General features: G+C 51.3%; 2 protein-coding genes across 5 annotated transcripts in view; one reads left to right on the forward strand and one right to left on the reverse strand.

The window, feature by feature from the left end:
* St3gal1 (ST3 beta-galactoside alpha-2,3-sialyltransferase 1) overlaps positions 1–9184 on the reverse strand; it is a 75321-nt gene extending 66137 nt beyond the window's left edge. For 2 of the 4 annotated variants that reach the window (XM_005398028.2, XM_013521329.1), the window contains exon 1: positions 9016–9184. The gene's annotated coding sequence lies outside the window, so the exon portion shown is untranslated. Of the gene's footprint in view, positions 1–1068; positions 1169–9015 lie in introns of those variants that run through there. The other 2 variants (XM_013521328.1, XM_013521330.1) reach the window with 2 other exon arrangements.
* LOC106150025 (translation initiation factor IF-2-like) overlaps positions 8915–14570 on the forward strand; it is a 40522-nt gene continuing 34866 nt past the window's right edge. The window contains exons 1-3 of the mRNA XM_013521304.1: positions 8915–8990; positions 9180–9754; positions 11612–11700. Coding sequence (XP_013376758.1) covers positions 8915–8990; positions 9180–9754; positions 11612–11700 — 740 coding nt within the window. The remainder of the gene's footprint in view (positions 8991–9179; positions 9755–11611; positions 11701–14570) is intronic.

The following is a 14570-nucleotide window of genomic DNA, read 5'->3' on the forward strand; positions in this document are numbered from 1 at the left end:
ATGCCAAGACTGCAGAGGCCAACATGACACGTCCTGCTCAGAGGGGAGAGGAGGTCAAAGGAGACGAGGTGAGGTGCTGGGTATCAGCACAGGAACCTGCAGCCCCCATGTACAGAAGGAAACAGGAGGCAGGGCAGAGAGCTGTGAGGCTGCAAAGGTGCTGAGCAGTTGCCAGTGGGGCTGGCCTGGGGAGCTTCTGAACATGCCATAAACTTTAACCGCAAATTGGGATGGGCTGGGGGTGCAATGAGACCTTCCAGTGATAGCAAGTTACAGAGGTTGCACATTTAGATAATGTGAAGCCAAGAATTATAAAATCTTAGTGTTTACAGGGAGCCTGAGCCAAGTTCCTCCTTAACCTTCTACTCCCAGACGTCAGTTACTCACCTGCCAAGTCATTCACTGATTCCCTGACTCATCAAATACAGTACTGACTCTCCTACTTCCCAGCTTTGTGACCTTGAACGAGTTGCTTAATGTCTCTGTTCCTCCACTTCCTCATCTATCAAAGAGGGATCATAACACCACCCAGGAGAAACGAGCTCACATTGGAGCAGAGTTGCTAAGTATGTGCTCTCAGTAACCTACCACCATGCCCCATCCCCATTCCTGTTTGGAACCCTTTTATTTGGCCTCCCTGGATCAGTTTCCTGACTGAGACTCTATGTGGTCATCCCCCATTTGCTTAAATACTCCCTGTGATGGGGAGCTCTCCACCCCACACAATGGCCTGGAGGAGGCAGAAGTGGGGCTCTCTGCAGCTCTCCCAGTTTAAGGCTGGGAATGCTGCTGGGCTATGGCTCTTTAGGAACATAAGATTCTGTAATTCTTGGCTTTACATTATATAAATGTGCAACCTCTGTGACTTGCTATCATTGGATAGTCTCACTGCACCCCTACCCTGCCCCAATTAATGGGTAAAGTTTAGAGCATGTTTCTCAGTCCATCTGAGGGTCTTAAGCATTCCCACATTCAAAACTGGCTCCAAGGTGGGGCCATTTCTTCTCCTAGTTTGGACATTGGGCATTATAGAGAGATTAGTTTCATTGATAAAATCCTGTCACTCACAGCTTACAGCTGCTGAGCTGAGCTTGCTCCGTGTCACAGGTAGACAGAAAAATAGCAGCAGGCTTGAAGTTCGAACTGATTCTTCAACCACTGTGAAAGGCATGTTTTTTCATTTGAAGCTCCTGTAGGTGGGTGGCAGGGAGAATCACCTTATTCCCTGCCTAATCATCCCCTTCATTTTAATTTCCGTTTTTTGCCAAAAGACCGCCTTTTAAAATTTAAGATTATGCTTTAGAAACAAGTCATATGCCCCACAAAGACTTTCCTGTCCGTGGCAGCTAATATCTTTCCCAAGCAACAGTCTTTATTCATCAGACCCTCCACCAGGTGGTAGGATTAGCAGTGTTTTCCAGTAACAAGAACAACAAACTTTCCTCTCCATTGTGAAGTGTTATTAAAAGGGAATTTTCCAGTGTTGCAACAACTTTTACTATTCAGTTGACTGGAAGCAAATCACCCCCAGGAGGAGCCTATCTAGGGAGCTACTTACATTTACAGGCCTGATCACAAACACTGTACCTGGCCCTGTTGCTGTACCCTGTGTCCAAAGCCCCCTGCAGGCTCACAGTGGCTCCCCTGCCTGTTTCAATCCCCAGACACCGCAGGGCTCTTGGAATTCAGTGTATGCTAACAAGCCAAATGAGGAGTGCTTGCAATCAGCAATGTGGGCATGGGAGTAGAGATCTCAAAATCAAGCCAGACTGTAACGGGCTAAACAAACCCACAGAACCAGCTTGAAATGTGAATCGGAGAGCAGATTTCCTTCAAGTTTGTGTTAGTCAGCTTTCTGTAGCTGTGATAAAATATGAGATAAATCAGCTTCAAGGAAGAAAGATTTATCTGGTGCTTTGTTCCAGAGGGTTCAGTCCATGACTGAGGAACATCATGGTCACAGGGGGCTGCTCACCTCATGGCAGTCAGGGAGCAGGAAGAGACAGAGGAAAGGATCAGGGTCCCCATATTCTATCCCCTTCAAGGGTACACCCTCAATAATATAACTTATGCCCACCATGCCCCTGTCTCTAAGTTTCTACCACCTCTCTATAGCATAGTTGTTTAACCTTCAACATATGAGCTTTTGGGGAACATTTCAGATCCAAAAAGCTCCAGCCTTTGGGAGGATGAGGTTGCTGGTCTAAGACTTCGGAAAAAGTAAGTGGGGAGAAACTAATATTTCCTTTCAAATACCGTGTTAAACAACTGTAATCAGGGCCATAGAGGACATGGATGGGTGCGGACTGGTTTGGCTCGTCTGTCCAGGGGCAAGTGTTTCATAGTGAACCTCTCAAAAAAGATGTCCTTCCCCGCAAGACTCCCCAGGATCTGTTGACCTAGGAGAATCCTGTGAATTACACAGCATGCCGAGCAATTCTGGGCTTTGGACATCAATGGAACCCTTAGGAACCCTAGTTCTTCCTCTTTCTAGCTATTTGACCTCAGTTCACTGACTTAACTTCTCTGTACCTTAGTGTCCACACTGGTAAAACAGGATTAGAAAAAAAGTGTAAACACAGACTTTAGAGGGCTGCTGTGGAGACAGGTACACAATGTCAAAGGATGAGAAGCACTATGAAGCAAAGCTGAGCATGCCACCTGGCCCGGCCAAGGTGAATGTGTGAAGGGCAGGCCCTGGGCAGGCAGATGAGATGCTAGGGAAACTAGAGTGTAGACTGCATTCTGAATTTGTGTACAGCAACCTCTTCGTCCACTCTGGCTCATTAGTTTACCTCCGAAGCCGTGTGAGCTCACCCCAGACTGTCTCCAGGCTCAACCTCCCCTCCCCTTTCCCAATCACCCCCACTGAGTCTGTCTAGGCTCTGGCTTGGGGCTCTGGCTGCATTCTACAGCCCTGAGAAGTACCCAGAGTAGCCACATAGCAGGGACCAACTAGACCGAAGACCTCTGAGTTACTCCTTGAGCCTACCTCTGCAGCATCCCTGTGACAATCACCTGGCTTTCACAGGTAGGGCCCTACACCCTACCCTGACCCTGCCCAAGTCTGCTCTAGGTGCTGAGCTCCAGGACTCCCCAAAGCAAAGCTGGCTCCTGGTCATGCCTACTTCCGGCTCTGGGTCTGGCTCTGGCTCATCCAGATCTACTTCACAGGGACTGTCTACAGTGGCACACTGGTCACGTTTTCTTGTCTCTGTGAATGTTTTTCACCCTTCTTAGACTCAGCTGAGCAGTGGCGGTGTCTGGGGTAAGGTGGAAACAGCAAGAAGGTGCTAACATACAGCAGTGACTTCCGGGTTAGAGACCAACTGTGCCTTTTCCTGTCACAGGGCCCAGTGCTGAGCATCACCCAGTAAGTGTCCTTCCTCCTTGTCTGTGAGGTCTGGGGAAGGGTGAGGTCTGGCAGGCTGCTGAAGGTTGGGGTGTAAATCCCCCAAGAGTGGCCGCTACTTAAGTGCCAAGGGAACTGCAGGCCCAGAGACTATCTGGGTGCCCACTGGAGCTATGTGGCTATAGTAAGTCATTTCTCTTCTATAACTCTTGCTTCATCTGTGACACAGGGAGCACCTCTGTCCATCCTAGCCCAGAAGAGCTGAGTTGAGGGCTAGCTGTGTCTGGTCACAGAGGTTGATAGCTGTGCCTGCTGAGGTCCTTGTTCCTGGGGTGTGTGGACTCAGACCACTGGGGGCTCTGCCCTATGTGGGGGCCACGGTACATGAAACAGAGGGAGGGAGGGGCCTTGAAGCCCTTCATTTTTTGTCCAGCAAATTCAAGAGACTTATTTTGGCCTGTGGTCTAGTTTTCTAAGGATCTAAGGAAGGTTTTCTTTTTTTAACTTATTTTTTTCTTTTCTTTCCACGGAATCTTTTATTTCTGAGAAGGTAAATGCCCAATTAGATGGATTTCCGTCTTTCATGTGGACTCATTCTCGGCTTGTTGAGCATGAAATAAGATTTTGGAGTCTTTCCATTTCTGTAGTTAGAGAAATAGCTGGGTTTGCTTTAGTTGTGTTTTTCTCAAGAGCTTTCTGCTAAGTAAATATGTGAAAGAAAATTTTAGTCACTCTGGCTTATTAGTTCACTCTGGACTCAAATGGATTTGTGTTTTGCTTTGAATGCAGAAAAATTTATTACAATGTACCTATTTGAGTTTGGATTTTTTTTTTACTTTACCTAGTGAAATTCTGAGAAAGGAGTTTCTTTGGACACTGGACTTTCCAAGTCATTTGCAAATGTCTTTTGATGTGTACCAAATAATTTGGTTTTTGTTTTGTTGTTTTTTTTTTTTTTTGGTTTTTCTCCGGTACCAGGAACCGAACTCACGACCTTGCGCTTGACAGGCAGGCGCTTTTGCCACTGAGCTAAATCCCCAGCCCCTCTACCAAATAATTTGGAATGAATGTTCTTTTTGTTTTTGATTTTCAGAATTATTCTGATTTTTAATTTTATTTTATGTTCTCTTAAAGGTTGTAGGCTCATTCCTTGTTAGATAATTGTTGCGTATCATGGAGGAGAACTTATACACATAAATTATATCTCTACAGAGACAGAAAGTGACAGAGAGAAATGTTCCAAAAATCCTCAGACTAATTCGAACAAAGAAACTATTAACAAACAAATATTCCAATAACATCATTTGAATACTGAATAGACCAATAATACAAGGTTGTTGTAGAGCACAGCCCAACTCCACCCGACCTGTCCCTGTCTTGACCTCCTCAGAAATAAATATTAACATTCATTGTGCAATGCTTGTGCATCAGGACGTAAGCTGAACTCCTTAGTGAATAGATTTGTTTATTTTTCCCATCAACCGTATAAAGCATATTCTGAAAACTGAGGCACAGAAGTAAGTAATTTGATCACTGAGGAGGACCCAATAAGGCTCAGACAGAAACCCTGGCAAACCTCCACAGCGAAGCTATTCTGCTTTGCATGGAGACACTAGTGATAATGTCAGGGCTGTCCTGGTTTGGGTGGAGTTTGTCCCCACAGGGTACATGTGTTCATATGGCTCACATGCTCCCCAGCAGAGTGGAGCTAAGAGGAGTGGGCCTTGAAGACATGCAGCCTAGCAGGAGGTTACAGGACTGCTCCTCATACCCCCTGGCCTCCTGTGTCTCCACATGATCTGTGTCAGAGATCCCACCCACAGCGCCCTCTGCCATAAGGGGATACAGTCAGTGGGCCTCCCCAGAGACCATGGCATGCTATTTGGACTTTCAGGCTCCAAAACTGAGCTGGTAAACTTATTTTCTGTACAACTTACCTAGCCCTAAATATTTTTTGAAAATTTGTATTAGTACATATTTGCAGCACACGATGATTACATTCACAGCAACAGAAAACTGGCTAGTAAAGGTGTTGCTAACACTTTATGTCAGATGTGTTTACTTTACGAGGTGCTGTCCGGCACAGTGGGTGAAGCCCTGGCCTTCCACCAGCTAGGAGGCCTTTGGTGAGAGACTTACCCTCCTGTTTCTGGGCTTGTCACCTCTCCACGGGAATCCAGTGACGGATGATTTACCCTTGCTCAGCGCTGGTGCAGAATCGCTGTGATCCCTTCATGTGTTTCCCTACATGCTGATGCCCTGCCCCCACGAAATACTTCCTAATTCAGCTGGGATCTGTGAGGCTCTAGGACTCCCATGCATAGCTCTCCCAAGCACCCTACCATTTCACCCTCCTAGGGTCCCTGCAGAACTACAGACCTGGCATAAGGGGTGCAGGGCCTGCCTGTCCAGTCACACAGGTGGCCTGTGGCAGCAAATGCCTAAGACCTGACACTTTCTCCCTCATGCCGCCTGCCATGCTCTTAAACCCCGCCCTCCTACATCAGCTATTCAAACCAAAAAAACGAAGTGTGCAGGCAAGAATGCAAAACACAGCCTTAGGCCAGGTGTGATGGTGCACATCTGTAATCCCAGCAGGGAGGGAGGCTGAGGCAGGAAGGCCATAAATTCCAGTTCCAGCCTGGGCAATTTAGAGTCTCAGTGAGACATTGCCTCAAAAAACAAAAAAAGGGCTGGGTATGTAGCTAAGTATAAACTGGGATGAATCCCTAGTACAAGGAAAGGAGGAAAAAAGGAGAAAATGAGGGAGGGAGAAAGAAAGGGAAAGGGAAGATAGGCAAGAAGGAAAGAAGGAAAGAAGGAAGGAAGGGAAGGAGGGACAAAGGAAAAGCATTCTGCTTTGTACTGTGGGAGGCTGATCACAAGATCAAGACCAGGCTGGGCAACTTAGAAAGATTCTGTCCCAAAATAAAAGAATTCTTAAAAGGACTGGGGATGTTGTGCAGTGCCCAGGCCCGATCCCTGGTACCACCAAAAATCAAAACCAAAACCAAAACAAAAAAGCAGCTCAGAGGAAGGTGTGGGCCCACATCCTCAAGAGACCTTTTGCGGCCACTTGCAGCAGCAGGTTCTGTCTCCCCAGCTCACCGTGTATGCTGTGGCCTCCTGCAAGGGAGACCCTGCTCAGAACAGGCCTGCCTTTGCCTGGAGGGCACCACACACAGCGACCTGAGGAAGAGCACATCTCCCACTTTGCGGGACATTTGAAAGTCAGGAACAGCGGCCCGCGATTCATTCTTTTATTTCTTTACTCTGCAGAAACCATGTGAAAGAACTGTCTCCCACACCTGGAATCAAGTCACACACACACACACACACACACACACACGTGCACAGGCAGGCACGCGTGCACGCACACACCGTGTGAACACGTGAGCACACAGCACACATCTGCACGCACACTCACGCACTTCTGTGCAATCTCTGTCCTACAGAGCAGCTTCTGGAGATGGTAATACTGACCCGACTTTACAGATAGGAAAACTGAGGCTGAGGGGCCGTCTCATGCTCAATGTCGGGGACAGGCAGGGTATGGGAGACTAGCCGACCCCCTCTTCACTCAGCACCCGGATCTGGGCACAGGCAGGGGGCATGGGTGAGCTCCACTCCCTCATGTCAATCAGGAGATCTGAGACAATGGCCGACCCGGTGCCGGGGCAGGAAGGGTGTGTGCTGTACTGGGCCTCCAGGCCAGAGGCCTCAGTCCCTCTGTCCCACCGCGGAGTCAAGCGCCAGTTCCCAAAGCAGCCAGCAGGGGGCAGTGCACCTCGCCTTTTCGAGCTTCCAGGCGTGCTTCTCCAGCACTGGGTAAAGAAAACCAAGGGGGAAAACCGCAGCTTCTAGGAACAGGCCCGGAGCAGAGCGCGCACGTAGTAGGTGCTCAAGGCACAGCTACAAGACGCAAGGGCTGGCCTGGGTATACGAAGTTTAATTCAGCAGTCGCAATAGCAAGGGGAAGGGGATTAGGGGCTTCGCACCCTCTGCTAGCATCCTCCGCGCTGCAGGATTTTTCCCGATCCTGGCCTGAGCACCTACTACCTGCCAGGCGACACCGGCGACACCAGCGACACCAGCACAGCCTTGTTCCTGGCTCAGGCCGTGTTCCCTGCTTCTGCCGAGCTTGCTCCGTCCCTCTCCTCTTCCCCAACACAGGCAGCCTCAGAGCGGGGGTGGGCGCGCGCTGTCTCCCGGGAAACATTTAGGCACAAATTGGCTAGGCGCGGAGACCTGAGAGGGACATGCGAGGGAGAGGCGAGGAGTTCCCAGAAACACACGTGAGAACCCAGCCAGTGCGACACCACGAGCTTGTCCCGGCCTTCAGGGTCACCGCTGTCTCCTGCGGGGCTCGCTGTGACCGGCCCAGATCCCATCCACTCCGCGCTGCCCGGAGCCACCAAGCCACGCGCGAGGCGGGCGCAAACGGCCAGGACCCGCACGCAGGAGGAGCAGAAGCTCGGGCCTCGCCGACCAGGACGCCCTTTCCTGGGGACCGCTCCGGCGCGCTCCGGCTTGTCGGTGCTGACCCGGGCGCAGCCTCAACCCCCATCGCAAGTTCAGCCGCTCTTCCTCCTGCAAGGTCACGCTCTAACTCTCAAGCGTAGAGAAACCGGGAGCAGAAAGTTGCGCCGCCGTCCCGGTGCTGAAGGAGCTGGATCGCTCCCGAGCTGTCTCACCCGGACCCATCGTTATTGAGAACGTGCGCTCCCCGGAGGGGCAGACCCTGCCCGCGCGGATCACTCACGCTGCAGACACACACAGTTTCTAACTTTTGTCACATTATTTCTTGGCAGCTGCGGCGCCTAACGGGGCTGGGGCGGACTTGGAGTTTTGAGTTGCCGCCTCCACCACCCCTGCCGTGCTCCCTTCGCCCACCCGAAACCTACTCTTCCCTCTCTTCCCCTACTCCGCGTCCAGCTGCCCTGTCCCAGGCGCCAACTTCTCCCCCTAGGAAGCAGCGCAGGCTGGAGGCGTCCCGGGCGCCGACAGCCTCTTCCCGGGTCTGCGCCTGCTCACAGCGGATCGGGATTCCATCCAGATACCATCCCATGGCCTCGGGTCCGGACCACTGACCGTTTCCACGCATCCTGGCGGAGTCCCAGCCCGAGACTCTGTGTCCCCTCCAAAGCGCCCGAGATCTCCTTCTCCCGGGTAGCGCCCCACAGCGGCCCAGGCCGGTGAGACCCACCCGAGTCCGGGACGCAGTGTCACTGGGGCCGCTCCGGGGACCACTGCCCCGGCCGCTATTAGATTCCCGGCAGCACCTCTGGTCAGCCCCAAAGAGCCCTGAGCCCGAGCCTCACTGGAGACCTTCCTCTCCCGGGGACTCCAGTGGTCACCACAGCAAGTAAAGGGGTCTTTCCACGGTTTTATTTCCTCCCGGGGCGGGGTCTTCAGTCCCACCTCCACTGTCACACCCTCCTGGTCCCCTTCCCACTCCTGGGTTCCCGGGTCGGACAGTCACCCCTGCACTCGGGGAACACACGCGGAACTGCCAGTGCTCCAAGTCGCGCGGACACAGCCCCCCGCGCACCCCGAGCAGCGATGGCTCCGCGCGCGCTCACCCGGCTGGAGACACGCTGGAGTTCCCTGGCTTTGGGCAGGGAGGGGTCTCGGAGGGGTAGATGGGGGTACCAAACACTCACCCCACGCGCGGCTCACCTCGCCTCTGGCTCCCCTCTCTCCTCTTCCTCCTCTCTCGCCTCCCTCCGGTTGAGGGCTCTTTGTCTTTGCAAAGTGTCGAAACTGTCTGGCATAGTGGGGCTCCGCCGGCCGAGGCTAGCGCCGGGGACGCGGGAGGCGGGGTGAGGCTGGGAGCGGCCTCGGGAAACCTTCCCCCGGGAGCAAGGCGAGTGGGAGGCGGGGCCACCGGGGAGGGGCCGCCTTCGCTGGCCAGCCGGGGCTCGAGCCGGGCGCCCCGAGCCGGGTCACCTCCTCCCCGGCGCACGGCCCTCCCCTTCCTCCGCCCCGCGCCCGCCCCCGGCGCCCGCGTCCCCTGTGCCCCTCCCGCCGGCCTCGGCTCGGCTTTCCCCTCGCTCAGGCTTCCAGCGAGCCGAATATAGCTCTGCCGAGCCACGTGGACCGCAACGGGCTGGGCTGAGGCCGGGCCAGGGTGACGCTGGAGGCCGCGGTGGCGACGCGGGGACGGATCCTTGGCCGAAGAGGAGCTCGGCGGGGACAGCTCCGAGACTGTCCGCAGCGGGCCGCCGCACGCTGGCGAGGCCAGGGAAGAGCTCCTGGGCGGCCCGGGCCCCGTGGGGGCAGCCCGGGGGAGAAAGCAATGGGCGCTCACCTAGAGAATGTGCCAGTGCCCAAAGAGGGGCGGCGCCCCCAACTGGCGACCCTGCAAAGCCACTGACTTCCTCTAAAGTCGCGGAACTCCAGGTGGGCTTTAGGGAGGTGGAGAGCAGAGCATGGCGGGCCCTGGGACTGGTGAAGCCAAGCACCAACCCTTCCCTGCCGCCCGCCACGGAGTTTTCCCGCTGAGGAAGAGGCTGCAGCAAGATCTAGGGCCGCGCAAGGCTTGGCCCGTAGAGCTGGAAGGGGCCGGACCGGCCTACAGCAGCTTGGGGCTTTCGCTCCAGGGTTTGAAAAGGAGGTTTGCGTCCCTCTTTTGAGAACGTGAGAGCTGCAGAGACTTATTTTGCTGTAGGGCAGAATGCTGGCTCAATGCTGTACACAAGATTTAAGAGGCGTTTTTAAAAAAATCAGGTTTTTCCATTATAATCCTCTCTATGGGATTACCTACTTCTTTGACAACTTTTCCGTGGAATGTTAAGCGGAAAAGGGTGCCCAGGGCTTCGTTCATTCGTGCAGCTCTCGCTGCTCCAATGGGAGAGATGAACCTTTTGCAGGGGAGGAGGACAGCCCTGCTAGCCATTCCCTCACCAGAGAGCTGCAGTAGGGAAGGGACTCAACACAGGTGCAGACTGTACCGTGCTGTCAGTGGTGCACGGACTCGAGCTAGGTCCGAATCGTCAGGCATTGCTTTCCTTAGCAGCAGCTTTCGGAGAAGCGGGTTGTAGTAAAGAAGCGAATTGGTGTATGTAGAGCACTTCGAACTGCATTTGCATGTGCTGCGTGCTCAGTCCAAGTTCACTGTGAGCTTCTGCACAGAAGGTCCCTGCCCATTCAGCCAGGTGGCCTGCCCTAGAGGATCAGGTGGAAGTGCTAGGAAAGACTTTGGGAGAGAAGATATTCAGAGAAGAGAAATAGATTTTAGGTGAGTAGGGTATTAACCACGAGAAAGGGAAGGAAAAGAAAAATAGAGGTATTCTGAGAAAGTGAGAGAACAAAACAAACAAAAAGCACAGGGATATGCAAGCCTCCTCCCAGCCACCCTGGGAATCACGCTGGTCTTTTTCTTGCTCCCAGGAGGTGGAGATACCTGCCCTGAACCATCTTGTCTGACCAGTCCGTTTTGGTTTTGATGCTAAAGAGGGGATCTGAGCTTCCTGGAAAGAGCTTTGCTTTTTCTGAAACTCTGGTGAGACTGCTGCACCTGACGTTCTCCAAAATGCTTTGTTCGGGAGAAGAAGGGCAGAGTTCAGGAGCACCAGCACCTGACCTCCCCAGCATCTGCTAGCAGCATCTTCTAGCATGGATCATTGGGGTTATTAGCACCCAGAGGTGCTGCTTACACTCATTACCAGGCACATCACTTGGGTGGCCACCCTCCTGGCCTCACAGGGACCACTGAGGCCCATAGATTTGCACCTCTCCGTAGCTGTGTGGCCAAGCTTGCTGTGGATGGGACTGTGCTGTGTATCGCTCCCTACTGACCAAAGTCCTTGGCTGGTTACAGGGTAGACCGTCAGTAAAGATTCAGACAATGGATGGATTAGCAAAATAAGCGTTGTTGCTTGCAAGAAGAATGGAAAAATACTGTGCTAATGTTAAGACTACTGTATCCTAGTACATTCTATGGAGGGAAGTTCTCATTAGGCGAATAAGTATCCCGAGCTCGTCCAGCTGTTCCAGTTTACACCCAGCTCAGTTGCATCCCTGGGTTCTTGGCAGGTCCCCTGGCTGACTGCACAGTGAGGTGGAAGTTCCCTGTGAAATGATGCTGTGAAAACACCTCCTTATCTATATGAGGGGAGGAACCTCAGGTCGATCTATTTTTAGTCTGGTGCTTCCTCCTTCTGTCCTGCCTGTTTTATTTTTTTCCTTCTTTTTAGTTGTGATATTTTCTGCAAGCAGCATTTCTGATACCTGGAGCATTTCTGTTTTTTGGCTTAGCTGGAGCTGTGCCCTCATCCCTACCAAGACCCCCTACAATCTGGAGCATTTCTAAGAGAGAGCTGGACACATGGAGCTGTGTGCCAGAGGTGTGTGCCTGCCTTCCTTTCCGTCCCCCTGAATGTGCCTCCCAGCCCACCCTGCCGGAGAACAGCTGGTAATAGTCATTGTGGGGAGTGCCTGCAGAGGGGGTCCCGAGGGAGCCCTGACATTGATTCAGTGCTCACCACCACCTCCCACGTGTTCAGAGCTCCAACCCAGCTCTCAGTAATGACAGTTAAGGAAATTGATTGCATCCTACCCCCCTTTCTTGGCAAGATCCTAATGAGTTCAGATCCCATTTGAGTGATTGCGCAGGAAGGGGTGGGGCTGCCTGGCTTGAGGGGAAGAGTGCAGAGGGGCCTGGCACATAGTGGTCTGTGTTTTGCACAGTGCTATTCTTAGTTCTTGGGGATGTGTCCAACTCATTTCCTTAGGAAAAAGAGGGTGAGCTTGGCGTGTGCAGACTGAAGCTATCACTGAGAAACTGAAGGATGGACTGCTGTCTCCATGCGTCTGTCTGTCTGTGTTTGTGTGAGGGTCCTGTGTGTCTCTGTTCTCTCCTTGTCCACAGGCTTTCTCTGCTCAGTATTGGGACAGCCCCTAAAATTTCCTGCCTGCTTTGTTGCCACAGCCCCTCTCTATTGTGGCAACTGTTGAGACAATCCTTTTAGCTTCACTCCTCCCTGTGGATCCACTCCATATTTTGGTGGAGTGGAATCTGATTGACAAGCCTCATCCTCAGGGTCATGAGTCACCAACCCAACCTGTGTAGGCTCCCAAGAAGCATGTGTCCGGCCACTCTGTGGGTGACCCTGTGCATGGACAGCTATCCATGAGATCTTGCATTGAGATTAGGGCACACAGCCTTAAGATTCTCTGCCAGAGGATCTTGGTGGGCACTCATACAATGTACATTCCTCACATATATTAGACCCAAGATCCATGCTCAGCCAGCCCATTAGTCTTATTGTCTCATGACCACCCTAATCTCTTTGCCAGAAATTGGCTTGGGAGTGAGACTTAATCCCTATTTGGACCACCAAGGTAAGGAGACAAATATGCTTGAGTTTTCTAAAAAAAATATTCTTAAGAATAAGCCCTGAGGCAGGTATGGTGGTCCACATCCATGATGCCAGCACTTGAGGGGGCTGAGGCAGAAGGGTTACAAATTTGAAGCCACACTGTGCCATGTAGCAACTTGGCAAAACCTTACCTCAGGTTTGTTCCTGTGAGCAACTTTCGCTAGTATCCCTGTGCAGTGCTCATCCTTTCCGTGTATAAAACCCTACCTTCTCTTAGGATCTGGTGCTCCCTTATACCTCTGTAACTGCTTGCTTGTTAAGTAATATTTCTCATTAGGAAGGAAAGATCCTGAAGAAGAGGTACAATCTTTCTTTCCCCATCTAATAAAAATTCAATGGTAGCCACTCTGCCAGATTCTGTACTAAGTGGGACATGAAGGTAAACATCACATAGTTCCCATCCTCAGAGAGTTCCAGGTTTGTCAGGGAACCAGTCACTTACCCATCTTAGGGTAGTGCTATGATATGGCACCTGACATCATCCAAGGGTCTAGGGCTCTCACTGTGAACTAGGTGTGTGTCCTCTAATCCCACAGAACCCTTGAAGTCAGATGGAAGAGCAGATGCTTTGAGAGTAAGTAGAAGCTCTTTAAAGTTTTCCATGGTAGATGTTAGCAGTGGAAATGTTTTCAAATGATTTCAGTCATCTACAAGATACAGGGATCTAGCCAAAGGAACTGGCCTAGGAAAAACCTAGGGGATAGATGTGTTTCTGAAGTGATAATGCAGATTAGTCATGGGACCAAAGAAGGTTGAAGCTAATACTTCTGTTTTCCAGCACAGCAGATGGAGGCATTGCTAGTAACACACTCCCATGGTCCATCTCCTGCAATTTCCAGCAATAGAACCACTTCTTTTGTGGCATTTCATTGTGTTGTAAACACACTTGATATCTAGAGAGGGAGCAGCATCTTTGATGGCAAAGTTAAATCTTGAGAGATCTTGATCCCTGAAGGCATCTTTGAGCAGTGGAATCAGTGTCAGCAGGATCTTGTCTTGGGATCTCTTGTGAAGAAAATATGTGACAATACTTAGACCTCTTCCTTGTTGAGGTTCTCTGTTACTGCAACCCAAGTGGAATCCTGACACTGGGTAGACAGTGACTGTCTCCAAACTTTGGCACCTCCTAGGAGGAAGGAAGAGAGATGACCACTATTTCTGTATGTTCCATTTCACCTTTCTGTGGAATATTCAGTTGTAGCTCTTTTCCAGTTACCAGTCTCAAAAACCAACCATGCCAACAATAGACACATAAGACAGTTATTTCATTATGATCATGGGTTCTGTGGTTCAGGGATTTGGACAGAACTCAGCAGGGTGGTTTGTCTCAGCTCCACCGTTGGAGAAGATTGGAAGCTGAAAATTATTGAGATGTCTGAGGGTTCTTCACTCATGGCTGTAAGCTCAGGGTTGGGCTGAAACAAAGCCTGGGCACAAGAGGTTCTGTCCACCACAGCACATCTTTGTGACAGTGCTTGGGGCTAGAGCCTCTTCAGGCCTGACAGCTAGATTCTGAGAGTGTCCCAACAGAACCAGGCAGAGGCCACATGCCTTTCTAAAGCTAGCTTCAGAAGTAGGATAGCATCACTTCATCGTACAGTCATTCCCTATTATCCACAGCAGTTGATTCCAGGAAACCTGCTCAGATATCAAAATCTGCCAATGCTCAAATCCCTTATATGAAGTGGAGTAATATTTGCATAGGACATACATACATCCTCTCATATACTTTAAATCATCACCAGATTGCGTGTAATACCAAATGCAATGTAAATGCTGTGTAAATGGTTGTTATACTGCATTGTTTAGGGAATGATGACAAGAGTGTACTTCTT

Source organism: Chinchilla lanigera, unplaced genomic scaffold (assembly GCF_000276665.1).
Source record: "Chinchilla lanigera isolate Chin_1 unplaced genomic scaffold, ChiLan1.0 scaffold00060, whole genome shotgun sequence".
Lineage (NCBI taxonomy): Eukaryota > Metazoa > Chordata > Mammalia > Rodentia > Chinchillidae > Chinchilla > Chinchilla lanigera.